Here is a 16,988-nt window from a genome sequence, read left to right on the forward strand (position 1 = left end):
TTTCATGGGCTAAAACCCACTTCAGAGGTTTTAGCCCACAAAGCTTATACAGACTAACATGGCTACCACTCAAATCTGTCACAATACAAATACATTTCAAATGCTGCAGACTATGACAGAGATAGTTTCAGCAAGCAGAACAGCATCTATATTGAAGACTAGCTTACCTCCTCCCCCAAAAAACATGTAAAATCAACCTTCCTCCATCAGACACCACAGCACGTCTTATCACTGACTCTTCAGAAGACCTCGTCCATGCCACTGGAAAGCCCCAAACCCTCCTTCCCTAAGGCAAAGGCCACAAGAATCAACCATCTGGATTAACTTTTCTTCTCTGGACGCTTCTACAAAGTGATATGTACATCCTCTCCCCCCTTCCCTTTCCCCCTTTTATTTGCTGCTTTCTTGACCTTCAAAGGGTCAACCAATATTTAACAAACAGGATCAATACCATAATAAGTAATAAATAGCCATCACACAAGATTATGATGATGAGACTATGTACATTCATCTATAGCGATTTTCCTTTTACTAAAGTTTAAAAAATATTGTGGGAGATAAAAACCTCAATAATTTGTGCAAAAACTGTTAAAGAAAGTATAATTATAATGTTGGTTATTACAAACTTGCATTTGCCTTGATTGAATTTTAAGAAATCTCTAGGATTTCAGTTTTCCGTCAACATGACAGACTTCCACGGTATCAATAACACATCCCCACAATCCATAAAACCTGGTTACACAGATTCTGAAATACAGTTTTTATAACTTCTATTTTACTTTATTTTCTGTGTTATTTTATTTCATGGTACGTTTTGCGAGAAGATTTTAATTGCAAGATATGAATGTACTGCAAATAGCAGATCTTAAGTCCCAGGACCATTTTGGTCAGAAAGGTTAGCAGACAAGCGAGATTGTGAGTATGTCTACACTATAATCCCAGGTGCAGTTGCAGTTCAGACATACTTACCTGTGCTCACATGACTAAAAACAGTGATGTAAATGTTGTAGCATGGGCTTCAGCAACCCAAGCAGGTCCCCAGGGTCCGCAGCATGCTTGTAGAACCATCACATCTATACTGCTATTTTAGCCATACTAACACAGGTAAAGCTAGTGCAAGTACGTTTACCTAAGCTGCAATCACTCCTTGAATTGCAGTTAGCTATAACCTGTCTGATCAATGACCAAACCCCTCTGGTACAAGATAAAACTCATCTCTATACCAGATTTGTATCTCAAATAACATATCTTGTAGGAAAGTTTAGGGATGGACTGAGTTATCAACAGCCATAGGCCTTTTCACAAACCCCTTCCTTTTACAAAAGAATTCTGGAAGTAAAATAGTTGGTAGTTGGAAATGTTTTGTAGAAGACCTTAGTAACCTCTCAATTTATGTTTCCCCTTCAAGGTGAAAAGCTTGCAATTCCTTGAATACTTAAGAGGGCATCAAGATGTGTATTTTCAAAATGTTATTTCTAAACACAAACATTTAATGTAGCAGCTTTCTGTGCAAATGGTAAGATTTTTATATACCAACACAGAATCCGGTGACCTTGCTACAATTGTTTATTAATAACAGAAGCCATCTAAGTACAGAATATTTATATTAATTGGAAAATGAATTCATTATTTGGCAATGCTTAAGCAACTTCCTTACCAAATTTAGAAAGACAAGAATCACCCCTCCCAAGCCTGTTCAGAGAATGCCTACTGACATGACTATTTAAAATTAATGATTAAACTTAATTCTTAAAGAGAGACTATTTTGGGAGCTAAAACCTTATATAAAATATAAGCGTGTTTGGATCCATTTGAAGCAGAATTTCAACTTCTTTTAAACCCTGATGAAACTCAAAGGCTCTCAGAAAATGGATTGAATAGAAGAAAAAGTTAAAACTAATTTTAAAGATGTTTTGAGAACTTCCTGCCACAAAGGTAAAATAACCATCAAGAAGAGCAGTTATAGCATGTGGCGTATGTATTAACAGATTGCATATTTTGTGCTAAAGATGCTGCCATGATCAACCCACAAAGTGTTGAGCCCAGAAGGTATGACAGCAGCTAATTTTTTAATCTTGTCAGACTCCAGAACGGGGGTTTTCCTCCTTCAGTGAAACAAGGAAAGAATACAAAATATCTCTGAATTTACCAACCAGCAGCATACTCTGCTCCCATCCCTCAACTATATAGGCCTCCTCACAGCTAATTTTATTGATCTCTGAAAGAAAGCAAACTGCAACAAAAAGGAGTCCAGGACAGCATCAAGAAGCAACAACCTTCTAGTTCAGAGTGGTTTCTTCAGCATCATGGGGAAGATGAAATTTGTAAAAGCATTGCCAAGGGATTAGATTTAAAATGTTTGTAATGATTTTAATTTTGAAATGCGATTGTAATAAGATAGTAACAGTTTCTCCTGTTAATCATGATTATTTAAAATTAATGATTGGTTTATGTATCCCTAGTTAGGAAACAAGCTGGCCTTAGTAAACAGAGGTAAGTAGTGGGATTTAAATTTAGAACGTAAGATTCTTAATATTCATTTGTTTCCCTTGTTAGGGGGCTTATTCCTTCACCCACTTACTTCCCTGGTCCTTCTCGCATGAACAGAGAGCAACAATACCCGAAGTCCAAAGGTGCAAACAATTCGATGTTTATTGGGGTGAACTTCCAGCAAGCATGATTCCAGTTTCCTTCCTTAGTATCCTCCTTCCCAGCTCTGACACCACAAAGCCTTACACCTGTGTCCCTGTTCCCATTCCTGCCCTTAGCCAAACATGATTCCAACTTCCTTACTCCCATTCCCTGTTCCCATTTCCCCCTTTAGCAAAACATGATTCCAATTTTCTTACCCCCATTCCCTGTTCCCATCTCACACACCCACATGCCCACCCCCACCCACACCCAGTCACTTCCTCATTGACTACAGATTATATAGTAAAACTTGAGTTCTGCTTAGCTATACCTTAACCAATCATTTTCCTGAAATTTAACTAACCAATCCTAACATATTGTAACATGATTATGTAACCAATTATATCCCACCACCTTAATTAGTTTACACCCAGCAAAATTAATTATACAGTAGACAGGAACAATCAGAGAACCAGACAGAGATTATACAGACAAACAATAGCAAAGTGGGAACTATAATGACAAAACAATACAGAAGTGAGGATTTCACATCCCAGCTATTGATAAGTGAGTTCTTGCCAGACAGGATGCTATCAAACTAAGTTTCCTTTTACATTTTCTAGGCACTTCCCTTTCTCTGGAGGTGATAGGAATACAATCCTGTCCTGATAGTGCCTAACAGCCCAATAGCACCTTATTTCAATGTGACTAGTTTGGAATGTGAGGATGTGACCGGTCGCTTCCCAGCTTATGGCTGCCTCTGCTGCTTAGCCAAAGGCCTGAGCCTAAGCACAGGGCCACAAACTGTCACAGTAAGAGAAGGCCCTTACACTGGCAGACAGTGGTTTTGATTCTTTCTTTTATACCTCTATCACTAGCCAAGTGAGAAGAATACACCTAAATTCTTAGAGTATAGGCCTTTACAGACAGGCCTGAATATCTATATCCTAACATCCCTGTCTCAAGACAGCTCCCTGAATAGCTTCGTTCATGAAACTGAATTTAAATAATTTCTTTAGTTTCATAGGACCTAATTAGGACTACTTACCATTGCCTATTTATAAACAGTTCAGTCTATCCACGCTATACCAAACAGGATTTACCAACCCTCCTTCGCCCATCTATATGTGGTTTTAGTGATCTATGATACACTGAGGCCATGTCTACACTATGGGGACTACAGCAGCATACCTATGGCACCACAGCTATGCCTACATAACTCCACAGCGTAGACACAGGCTACAGTGATGGAAGGGATTTCTCACATCACTCTAGGGACACAACCTCCCTGAGTAATGGGGGCTAGGTCAACAGAAGCATTCTTCCGTTGACCTAGCTGCATCTACACTAGGGGTTAGGTCAACATAACCACAGAATTCAGGGGTGTAGGTTTTTCACATCCCTGAGCGACACAGCTATCTCAGCCTAAGTTTTAAGTGTAGACCACTTAATCCTTAGACAGGATTAACTATCAATTTGGGGAAAAAATATACTTTGGTCTTAACTCACCAAAAGAAGACTGACCCAACTGAAATGGGCCCACTTTCAAAGGTATAGTCTCTATTAAGAGCTCACCAGACACACAGAAGGGATTGCAGCTGAAGTAATTATTATTGCTTGTCTGTGTCGTTTTTCTCTTTTCCTTTAATAAAATAAACAGATGATCGTCATTGTTTTGCTTGTTTTTAAACTGTAGAGTCTCCTAAGGAATGGCAAACAGTGGGAAACACTTCCCTGAATTGGTATTAAGAGGCAACTATTAACATCTGGCTTACCTTTTCTTGTTTCTCTCAATTATAAATTTTACTAATTTGGGGAATAAGATTACTTGGTGCTCAAAAACCAGAAAATACCCATTCTACTCCACAATATGAACAATCTCTTAAAAACTGAACGGTCTATACTTGATGTTTATTTATAGTAGAGCCATAGAAGATACATGAAACCAAAAGACTGGCAACATCAGATTTTTCAAGTCCAAAGATATTACTCTTAGGATAAAACAGACATTTGCTGTGTGAATTACACTGGTTTGATCTCAACTGCTTTAAGGAGTTAATTTAGAAAAATATTAATCTGATCTGGAAGTTACTGAATATATGATTTTGCAGCGCTCATCAATAAAGGCTGTTACCAAGGATTATGAGAATGACATTCATTATTTGCACTGGCATTAGGACATTATGTAAATTACAAACTGAAGTTATGCCTTGCAACTTCCATATGGCTGAATATTTAGCATTATGAATTTATCAGAAAATTGTGTGGCTTGGTGGGAGAAACTAATTATGTTACAGAAGTACAACAAGAACTTATAGGAGGAGCTGTACTCATTCTGGTGATTCCAGTAACAAAAACAATTTAATTACTTATTTCTATTAGCACTGAGAGAGCCAAGCTGCCTTTTCTTCTGGCTCACCCCATTGGAAGCGTTATCTTCCAACTGCAGGGCCAAATACTGTCCTCACTTACACCTTTGCAGCCACAGTGAAGATATCCGGCTCACACTTGTGCAGTTCTGTTATGAAGACAGAAGGGCTGCACAGCTTATGAACAAAATTTTTGGAACATGCGTGCCTAAAATTAGCCTCCTACCTCAAAGCAGCCTGATTTTCAAAGGTGTTGGACACCTGAAACTCCCATTAAGTGCAAAGAAACCTGGATTACTCAGCACTCTGAAAATCAGGCCACTTCTTTAAAGTTGCTTTAATATAGGTTTAGGAATCTTGCTTTAGGCACTTAATTAGTAAATTTTAGCCCAAGTTTTTAATAATTCAGTAGTCTCCCTATGACTATTTATGTAGCACAATCCAAAGCCCCTTCTTGTTTTGTTTTCCCTCATGTAGGTCATATAGGTCATATCCCATCTCCAGATTTATGCTCTTTTGTACAGGGAAGCACCTTATCTGGTATATGAGGTTTTTAGCACAGCTTTGGCTGCTGTAAAGTAATTTTTCGTAGTACTGCACTGGTGTAATTTAGGGCAAAATTGGTCCACGCAATCTAGTAGTTGTGGTACATGAGCCAAAAAGAACTCAAGTTGAATCTTTGACATCTGGCTGAGTTTACAGGCCAGGCACTGATGAGACATTTTGACTTGTAACATGGGTACACTTGGAGTCATTAAAAGCAGTCTTATAAAGATCTGTGTGTTACAGTTGCTTTTCAGAAAAGAATCAACTCAAAGAAGTGACTGGCCCTTTTCCTCCCCATCACATCTTCAGGGAGTAGCTTTCCCTCTGAGCTTTTGTAACGGCACATATCTTGACTGGGCCATGGGGCACCACCACAACAAAAAAAATAAAGGGGTCTAGTAAAGAGTAGAAAACAAAGAGGAAGACATATAACCATGTACCTCCTATGTGCTCTACGGAGTATTTTATAATCTAATGGTAGGCCTAGGGAGTCAATTTTACTCTCCATTCAGTGAGCTACTCCAAAACCACTACCACGCAGGACTGGATTTGAAAACCCTGAACAGTCAGCGGAATCAGTCAACTTAAATAGCCTTAAAAACGGCTTAAACCATTTCTTTGCCTGGCCACTTACACCATCCACAGCTATTTTTAAGAAGCGTTTTACAACCAGGTTTAACACTGACTGTCTAAAGTTAACGCAGCCAAACCTTGTTAGTCAAACTCATTTTAAACATGATTCACACTATTAGTTTCACTACCAAGGTGTAGCACAGGGACAAGTCTTCATTTTCACTACCCAGAATTTACTTCACTAGTATGATCCATGTTTAGGCAATGTTCATCTATCCAGAGAAAAATGGGCCACTGTTAGAGGAACTAGGACATTAAGTTGGAACTGACAATACCAAACGCAAACCAAGGAGCTATGCTGCTCCCCACCAGCCAGGGAAATGGCCCACTTTTCATTGCTGTCCCTACTTTCATGGTCCTTCTCCACCCAGCTGTTATAGCACCAAGGACCTATGACTCTACACCAGAACAAAGCCCCTGGTCTTCTATGCATACAGTACTCTTCTATTAGTGGATCCTAGAGCATGAACTCAGGTCTGTAAACCAGATTTTATTTTATTTCAAGTTGGTGATGAACATTTCAACAGGCTGTCTATAAAATGTAATCAAGTCTTACACAATCAGCCCTTGGTCTCCCACATGGAATACTGAAGCCTTCCAAACTCGTAAGGCCACTTTAGAGATGAAAACACTGACTAACTTAATGAAACCTGGAGTACACAAAATGGACATGTGATGACAAATACCTAAAACACTTAGCTGAGGGCATATGAATTTTCAAGGTGAACAACAACGCAGGAAGCTCAAGGACAGAGTGTCCTTTGAGAAGTAACTGAATCCTCTAAGCAGCTGCAAGTTCTCTTTCACAAACACAGAGTCTGCTACCACTCTCAGTAATACTTGGAGTTCAGATTTTGCAAAGACTTCAACAGAAGATATAAAAAGCTGGCATGCCTGCAATTCTAGCTCCAGGAGTCCTGTTCCCTTCTGAAGTAGCATGTGGGTTACTCTACTTGTTGCACTGAACCAGGTTGCACAAATAAAAATGTATTGGGAGGTGAGTGGGAGAGAAACTAAGCCTTCATCTTGCAAAGTTATTTTTCCTGATCTTTATACCTTTGCAAGGTCACTCCAGCTTCTGCACAGCTCTCATGTTTGTAGTTGAAGGAAAATCAGTGCACACTTCTTAAAAGGTGGCTAATTTTCCTATAACTTCTGTGCAACAGGATCACAAATTAGTGTCTTAGGTACTTCTGCTCCTGCTTCTTCCACCTTTAATTCTTACTGCCTATATAGCACAATGCAACAACAGAAGTTAATTTCATCCCAGTCTTTTTCTTTCCATCTCTAATTTAAAGCGATTAAATGAATTTTAGTTTGCATTAAGCTGACTTTTTCTTGGTCAAGAACAAAAGCGCCAAGTGCCATCCAAGTTGTTTCACTTGTGTCTCTCTCTCTACCAAAGAAGCTCAGTAATGACACACAGCATTCCTATTCCAGTTCCAGACCTTCCCAAACAGAAATTGGGAATGGTGTCATCCGTACAGAATTGTGTGAAAGCTGTATGTCATGGCAGAGTGTCCACTAGAGACGAGGATGGGACCAAACTAATTTCACTTTTCAAAAAGTGCCCAAATGTAACGCACGCTAACACGGATTTCTCCACCCCTCAACCAACCTCGCCCCGAGAGGGCATTCCTCCACAACATTGCAAAAAAACTCAACCTAAGTCTCCACAGCAACAGCAGCTGGTGCACAGCCCATGCCTTAGTGGGAACAAAATAATTTCTAGAATTTCTTCAGAAGGATATACATGCACTTACCTAGATCTTGGAGGATAGCTCGTCTTCCTCGATTATTCAGCACAGTTAACTATAGCACAATCTACTTTAAAGGAACTGTGACTCTGCACCCCATATTCTTCACAGTGATATTGTGATATAATTATGACATCATAATGTATTTTATGCAAGACAAGTCATGTGAGATGTCATTGGAAAGATTATGATTTGCTGAATATGATTATTCTGTTTGTATGCATGTATCATTTTTGTATCTGAAGTTATGAATATTGACTATATATCTATCTCAAATTTAGTTACACAGGTTACACGAGACAAGATGTTTTCAGTCTAGATAGTGAGTGGGGAAGGGCCTACTCAGGGCAATGAGTCATTAGGAAAAAAACAATAGGCCTTAAGAGAAGCTTATCTCCCACCTGGGGAACCTTCCTGAGAACACTACAGATGGCCTCCAAGTAATGGCTGCTATGACTCTTCAAAGACCTGTGATGTGACTGCATGTCTCTAGACTCCATCTTGGGATGTCAGTGTTTTTCCACAGACTGGTCTGGGAACTAAGCTTTGAAACAAAGGGTTCTTACCATATGCAAAAGCTTAATGCGGGGAGTGACATCTGGTGTTCTTCACTCCCCACCCAAGAGGACTCCTGGAAACATCTGAGGAAAAAAGACTGAACTGGGGGAAGTGCTGGACCCAGGCTAAAGGGATTTTTAGCCTGTGAAACACACACCTGGGGATTCCAAGCTGTAAAGTGCAGCTTGCCCCTAAAGAATCTACAGCCTGCTTGTATCATCTCTTAGGGTGAGAATCTGCTATTCATACCCTATTTAGGATATTAAGTTTAGTTTGCATTTTTTGTTTATTTGCTAAGTAATCTGCTTTGATCTGCTTGCTATCACTTATAGTCACTTAAAATCTATCTTTTGTAGTTAATAAACTTGTTTTTGCTTTATCTAAAATCAGTGTGGGAATCATAACTCAGGGGCAAAAGGCTGTTGATATTCCTCTCCACATTGAGGGAGGAGGCAAATTTTATGAGCTTATACTGTACAGTCCCCTGTGCAGCGCAAGACAGTATAATTTTGGGATTATACTCCAGAGGGGTTGCATGCCTCGGAGCTGGGTATAGCTTTCCCATGCAGGGGCTGGTCATAGAGCTTGCTTGTAACTGCAGTTGGGTGTCCCCCTACCTGTATGTATGCTGGTGAAAGTGCAGGCTGGATGGCTCCGTGGCTTGTCACGGCAGTACAGTGTGAGCGGGAGCCCAGGCTGGTGGGCCAGGGGCTCAGTGGTACCCCAGTTCCAGGCTGCACCTTGCAGGGGAACCCATCACAGGAACTTCTGTATGTTCTCAGCCAGGACTTTTTAGGGCTTGGAAGAAATAGTTTTGAGGGTGAAATGAATGTCACGTTAGCAACTAGCTTTAGGCCCACAAGAGGCAGATATATGTCCAGTTTGTTTTCCTCAAATACTATATGAAAAAACTTTGAGGAAAAGAAAAAGCAAAGAAGGTTAGCAGTAGTTTAGTGATATTCTGGCACAACATCTTGACTATCAAACTTCCTTAGAGACCATCCCTGTCAGAAACTGGGTTCAGTTAAATCAATCTTGCATATAGCATAGGAGATAAATGAGAGGCAAGCAAAGGCCCAAAATAGTGATTGAGAGCGGATATGGAGATTTAGCTCCAGGGATGCCACATCTGGGAGGCAAAAAAACCCTAAACAAAACAGGAGAACCACACTGCTGAAATAATTTCTTGTTTAAAGTTCATAAAGGGTCTACCCAGGTCTGATACATTTCAACGTGTGAAATTCTTTCATTACTTGACAACTGCGGGTCTGGCAAAGCAGATGGTCTTTAAAAATTAAACATAGCCACTAGTTCAGAAGTCTGGCATAGAAGAATTACTGACAGAGCTGCTACACAAGCAGAGCATTTGTTTTCTTCTTGGCATTCTTAGATACGTAGGAGTGAGATCTAATTAAACCAAGGAGAAGCAAAACCAGAAAGATATGCTGGAAGAGCAAACTAAGCATGCTTGCTGTCCACTCAGTAGCACACGGTAACTGAGAAACTAACAGTAGCCTGGGTACAACTTGGGTTGGTGTTCAAGTTTTCATTTAATACTCTCGCTTGTCCAAGCGGGTTACAGACAAAACCCCATCTGAAGTGATTTTGTCCACTGGGTCAGAGGTATATTCTCACTTACCAGCTAATTTGCTTTCGGTGCTTGATTTGGCTCTTCCTCCTCACTTGCTCTGACATGTTGAGCAATTAAGGATTTGCCCACCTTGAGGGCTCCCCCCCTCCACTTTTCCAGAGTGATGCTTGCCAATTGCCCGCTCTATCTCCTTAACAATGCTTGAACTTGGAAAGCCTGGTAGGATGAGAGTCCATGGCTCTGTTTCAACTGAGCCACAGAAAGCAAGTTACCCAGCAAACGAGAACATGCCTTGCTGTAGATCAGTCCGACAGCATACACATACTAGATTCTGGAAAGCACTATCTAACTGAAAACCCAGAGTAGGGAAGGAGAACAAAAGATTCCAGGCTCAACTTTAAGAGGGAGCTTGAGAGCAAAGGAGCAGGGGAAGGAGGAATAGAAACCTCCAAACCCTTCAGCTGCTCCCCATGAAGAAAGCTTCTCGGGGAAGCCCTGCTCTAAATATCCTGCAAGCAAGGGCTGGGTCCACAACCACCTGCATAATTTGTGCATGGAGAGAGTGAGAGCACAGGGAACACCAGGTTACAGCTCTACAAAGCTTGTCTATTGCCATCTCCCCTCTCCAGCCCAGATGATGGGGGGGAGGGATAGCTCAGTGGTTTGAGCATTGGCCTGCTAAACCCAGGATTGTGAGTTCAATCCTTGAGGGGGCCATTTAGGGATCTGGGGCAAACATTGGGGACTGGTCCTGCTTTGAGCAGGGGGTTGGATTAGATGACCTCCTGAGGTCCCTTCCAACTCTGATATTCTATGATTCATGGCTCTGGCAGACTGAGCTTTAATTGATACTGGCCAGCGAAATTCTGAGGGTTTGTAGGCCTTCTAGAGTCTGCATCTGATTAAACTAAATTATCCATGATTAAGTCTACATTTGTCAGACATCACAGAATCTGTGACTTCCAGAGACCTCCCGTGACGTTTTCTGCTTCAGCCCCTGGGACTGCAGGACTGGAGTTGGCAGCCAGCGGGGCCCTGACAGGGTTCCAGCAACAAGCAACAGCCTCCTCAGGTGGCCTTACTCAGGGTTGCAGGGACTGGGGGGAGAGAACCACGCAGCTCCCAGCTACCATGGTGGCAGGGGAAACCATGGACCCGCAGCAGCAAGTCAGACAGATCATGGCTTCTGTGAATGTTTTGTTTATTGCCAGTGACCTGTCCGTGACTTTTACTAAAAATAACCGTGACAAAAGCTTAGCCTTATCCATAATGAATCTGGCTGCCCGAGGTCTTTCTTTGAACCCTGAAAAAGAGAAAGGAAATGACTGTCCATTCCCCTGAATATTTCTGATCTAAGTACAGAGGAGGTCTGCTCTTGAAATCCAGTGGGTAGCAGCAGGCTTTTCCCTTCATGTTCTAGATTGGGACCAAAACTCCCAAGGAAATATCGTGGTTAGCTGAAATGGGGACAGGCTTTCCTGTAAAAGCTAGGACAGATGCACAGAAGCACCCTGTCATCATTAAAGATTAAAGATGGAGGAAGACTGGAAAGAGCAGAGAGCTCTCCCATGCTCCTGGTTGAGTTGATTGCTATTCAAAAACTACCTTGTGGATAAAAGAACCACAAATCAGAGATGAGGTTCAAAGGGAGGTTCACAAAATTGAGGAAAACCTCTTCCAACTAATTAGAGGCAATATAGAGCTAGCTAGAGGGCAAAGTTATGCCACTCAAAGTATAACTAGCATAAGAGGTCCCCTACTAATAAGGCCTTAAAAAGTTTAGCACAAAGACTTAAATCCTAAAAGAGCTGAGCTGGCTATTGACCGAAAATTTCAGTAGGATACTCAAGATAGACCAGAATCCCAACTTAGGCAGGAAATCCTCACACAAGTTTAAAAAAAAACCCTCTAATATAAAGCAACAGAGGCATTTTTCATGGGTACAGCATCGTTTGGGCCACCCAAATGCAAATCCCAAACTCCTGCAGCAGTGTTCTGTTATGAACCAGGTAGAGACCTAGGGCACCTGGTTTGGCTATGGAAAATCTTGATGTAAGGGGGGAGAAATTCTTAGGTATTGGGTGAGCATTAGCAGGTCTGCCTACCAACTCCATCTTCACCAGGTAATTAGGATTAAAGAAATTTCCATCTTAGGTAGACATACCCATGCCAGCTCAATCGGAGCTAGCAAAAACAGAAGCCTCAAACTGCAGTGCAGATATACCCTTAGAGCATTAATGTAAGTGACAGAGGAGGAATGTGAAGCCCAGTGGAAATTCCAAGGAATAGTAAATGCATCCCATGTCAGTGCTGCAGTGTCTGGGACTGCAGTGTTTGGGTATCCACTGATAAGAGAGTACTTGGTATTGAATTTCTTGGTGGTTCGGTCTACAACAGGAATTCCGCATTTTCGGGGATTTGCTGCAGTACTTGTTTTGGTAATCACTCTTGGAAATGTCTTAGATAAACATAAGCAGTCTGCTGTACAGTTAGTGTCAGAAAACATGTAGGGTCTTACTGACTATTGCCTCCACCCAAGAGAACAAAAAGGTCAGGGCTCCCTTAGCAAGACAGTACAAAAAAGAAACCCAGGTGGTTCATAACCACAACTACAGCCACAGTTTTGCATTTAACACATACGTTCCCTATATTAGCCAGTACACTTTGAGGGTGTTTATGTGCAGCCATCTCCCTTAGGAAGCAGGTCATTCTGCACTGAGCAGGTCATCCAGGAGATCTTCTCACCCACAGGCTCACATCCAAGGCAATGTGTATTCTGGCTAGGACCTAAGGGAATGCAATGAAGGTACTTTTCCCCCACTCCCCACTTTACTACAAGACCAAGCAAATCAAACAATTCTGGTATCTCCTGCATTGCTTAATTGGCACAGTCTTGTGAGTGTCTCCAAATAAACCAATCCTTCAAAAAAGGACACCAAACCCTCTTGGCGGGGGGAGGAGAAGGAGGGAGGGTTACTGCTATATGACATACATTAACACTTGCTGGCCACATGACAGGCCAGATGGAAAAAAGACAAATTGGAAGTGCCCTCATAAATCTTAGGTACTTCAGGTGAGAAGGAGCAATTGAAATGATATAGATCAAAAAGATACTGCACATTATTTCCTAGTCAATTTTGTCTTCTCACTATCCACCTGTTAAGATTGTGAGGCATTAGGAACATGGACTGTATTGGTGTTCCATCCAAAGCTAAGCACTTCATTCACAAATCGTCACCCCTAAAGCCATTCCACAAGGTTAACAAGAAAACATATGGAAACTTCTTGGGTTCCCACCAGTAGATAATGAAATCATCTGTTGGCAAACAAGGTTCTCTACTTCCAACTGGAAGTTAATTTTTTTTCAAAAATCAGTCAAGAAACAGACAGACAAGTTATAGATGCCAGAAATTCCAATTCTGAGGGTTACTATCACCACCTCATTCTTATTTTTCTGAATATTTAGCTCTGAAGACTGATTACTTATCCAGCATGCTGCAAGACAGCAGTATCATCCTCATTAGGAGACCTTCAACTATTTCACAACATTATATTTAAAAAAAGCCACCACTGACACAGATTTAATTGGAGGTCCTATCATTCCCAACTACTCAAAATTACACTCTTGATTTGGTGCCAAGGCAGGTGGCTCAGACTATTCAAATATCACCATCTGAATGTCTAGGGAAAACAAAAACCTCCCTAGCTTGGTCCAGTGACATTTTTACAAGCACTCCATTCGGCATCTTTTTTTCACTTCATTCTGTGAGCTACTTACCTGCTGATAATGTAAAAGATTTCCAGTGGGTAACTATGAAAAGTGGCCGAACAGCAAAGTAGCCAAAGGCAATTTAGGATGCAGTAAAGTATTAACTTACAATGACTCATAAAAATAAACATATGAGGATCTGCATTGGCAGTCAGTTAATCCAGAGTTTCCTAGATTTGTGACCCAAGTTTGTTTATTCCATAGACGGAAGTTTCAAACTACTCTTCCAAGGCAAAAGCACAAAATTGTAATGGGTCAGAAAATATCCTGTGATATTGGAGTGAGTTTTACTTTGATATAGTACCTTGTTATGTAGTTTTACCTGAATGTAGGATATCAACAGACTGTGTATTAAAGATCTGATTTCTAATAACATATTAAGTCCTGTAAGTGATTTTCCTTTGAGCACTGTTCACACACTTCTAGCATTTCCGTAGGTTGGGCTAAGCAAAGTAACTTCTACATTTTCACCTAAAGATGTGTCAGCTTGCCTTTTTTACTTCTTGCACAGTATGAAGCTATCCAGCTTCCTTTGTTAGCAGTAGCACCAGCTCTCGAATCAGCAGGGAGGTATGGGAGACTTACGCTGGTTACTCGACGGTAGATCTGCGCAGCATTTTGGCACTCAGAATAAGGATATTCAGACGTGGCCATCTCAAGCATACACATCCCAAAAGCATATACATCAACGGATTCATCGTATTTCTCCTCATACATCTCGGGTGCCATGAACTCTGGGGTACCTTAAATTAAAAGAACGATTCAGACTCTAAATGTCTCAAAGCGAGCAGAGGCTGCTGGCGTTACTCACCGCAGGAGGAAGTGGATGGGCAGACCTGTGAGAGAAGAGAAAGTGGAGGCAAAAAGAAGAGGGAGGAAACCCTTAGTCACTCTGTTGCATCAATGTACCCCACGGGTGTCCCACTGCAAGGCCTTTGTAAGAAATGAGATGAAAGGGTCCATATTTTGACTGCTTTTCACATATGTTACTCAACATAAGGGCAGAAATGGGAAACTTTGGCTACAATAAAAATTGGATCAGGAGATGAAGATCAAATTGAAGACATATGGAGAAAAAAAGTAAAAGACTAGCAAGACTGCAAACCAAATACTAGGTAAAGTTAGACACACTTACCTTTCCTCCCTGTAAGAAAGGAGGCAATGAGGCTTGTTTCCACATACCTATCCGCCCTCTGCTGCAAAAAAGTAGTACTGGTAAGAGCCCACAGCTAGTCTCTGACCTGTAACACTCCATTTACTTTTTGAAGTGGAACTGTTCAGAAAAGGCCTTGCAATGAAAAACCCAGTCACTACAGATATAGAGCTTCATAAGGAATGAATAAAAGTAATTTTCTGCAAAGGCCACTCACCAGAGCCCTTTTCTTCACATACTTACCTTCTCACCTGCAGTATATTTTATAGGCCTACTGCAGATACAGGCAATAGTGAGGAACATCCTACAGGCAAAAAAATACTTAGAAATACAGAGAGATTGAGTTACAGGCACAGAGCGTGAGATTCAACAAGTCCCAATGTAAATAGTTTGCAGAAGATGCACTGCCCCCTAACCCTCAATCACAGCACACTCTCCACAAGTGAAGAGATAGCACTGTATGATCAGGGCTCCTCCAAGTCAGAGATGCAAGAATTTAAGCAGTGAACTATTTCCTGCAAACTAACCAGATTTAAGACTGTTTGAAGATCAGTCAACCTAGCTTCCCTAATCCTTCCCCAAAACCCATAATCCAGAAGTCAATTATATCCAATTAGCCATAGGCTAACAATTGTTAGCAAGAACACAAAGTGATATGATTGAAGCTCAAAGCAGAAAACTAACATGGTACGGGCGTGTTTTGTAAGGAAATTTTATATATTGCCATTGTATATTTTTCCACTTTTATCAATATTTAAATACTACCCTGGTCAGGAAGCAGGAAACATTTTAATAGTGACAGCATGCAAAACATCTGCAAACTTATGTCAACAGTGTATTCAGGAGAACAGGTATAGGACCATTCAGCAATATAAGTTTGCTGTATTTTAATAAACTATATTGACACTAAATCAGTGTTAGCAGCACATTGAAAAGGACCACCTTGCTCCCTTGTTAGTCTGAATATAATGCAGACTATAAGAACAAAAGTTGATAAAACCAATTTTCCTGGATAATCCAATGTTTAGTTTGTCAGTTTCAAACTAGCTCAAACTAAAATAGGATACTCTACAATGTTAGATTGACAACCTAGCAGATTTGGGTATGTGGCTAGATGCTAAGATAGGTATCAAGATATATTATTGATAGAAAGGGAGACCTCTGTCACCAAAACTACTTTGTGTGCACCCATCAAACAAACTGGCAATAAATACAATTTCAGATTTAAATCAGTTTAATACCCCATAATCCAGCTACAGTGGTTTTATCAACAGTGTTCAACTAAGCCCTGGGGGGCAACATAATAAGCCTATATTCCCAAAATGCTTCCACAGATTGTAACCAAATACTAGGAGCACAGATATCAAAACCCTGCAACAAAAAAGATATTTAATCAGTACAGCAGAATGAGCCCCACAACTCCGAAGCAAAACCAGTATCACTTTTCTGAGCTCAGATCAGGTACTTTAAGAAGAGTACTTGAGTGAAATTTCTGCTGGGAGGGTCAAGTTTCCAAGTAAGTAGACTGGGTCTACCAGCCTCCAAAAACAATATAGGCTTACCTATCACACTCTTGGCAAAGGAAGCTCGTTTCAGGGTTGCCAGACCCAGGTCTCCTATCTTGACTGATCCAGTGGGGCCAGTGATGAAAATGTTGTCACATTTTAGGTCCCGGTGGATAATGGGAGGAGTGCGTGTGTGCAGAAACTGCAAGCCCTTCAATATCTGACGGCACCAACTTCTTAGTACTTTGATTTTCATCACTTTAAACCTTTTCAAATACCTGAGAAAAAGAACAGAGTAAAAAAGGGAACATATATTTCAGGTTCATTTGCTATGTTTTCACCATTAATTCTATTAACATATAAAAACAACTAATGTACAGAACTGAATCTAGTAATCTAGAGAGTATACTACAATTTATACGTGGCCTACTTATTACATTGAATGGTCCACTTTCAGTGTACTGAATGCTCTGGAA

At 40.8% G+C, this 16,988-nt stretch overlaps 1 protein-coding gene across 15 annotated transcripts in view; it reads right to left on the bottom strand.

The window, feature by feature from the left end:
* Nucleotides 1-16,988, bottom strand: part of WNK1 (WNK lysine deficient protein kinase 1) — a 171,945-nt gene that overhangs the window by 84,260 nt on the left and 70,697 nt on the right. For all 15 annotated transcript variants that reach the window (XM_075122443.1, XM_048828871.2, XM_048828839.2 and 12 more), the window contains exons 3-4: nt 16,570-16,790; nt 14,440-14,597 (exon numbers count right to left, since the gene is read on the bottom strand). In XM_075122443.1, the coding sequence (XP_074978544.1) occupies nt 14,440-14,597; nt 16,570-16,790 (379 nt within the window). The remainder of the gene's footprint in view (nt 1-14,439; nt 14,598-16,569; nt 16,791-16,988) is intronic.

The sequence above is a fragment of the Caretta caretta genome, chromosome 1, assembly GCF_965140235.1.
Source record: "Caretta caretta isolate rCarCar2 chromosome 1, rCarCar1.hap1, whole genome shotgun sequence".
In the NCBI taxonomy this organism is placed as follows: Eukaryota; Metazoa; Chordata; order Testudines; family Cheloniidae; genus Caretta; species Caretta caretta.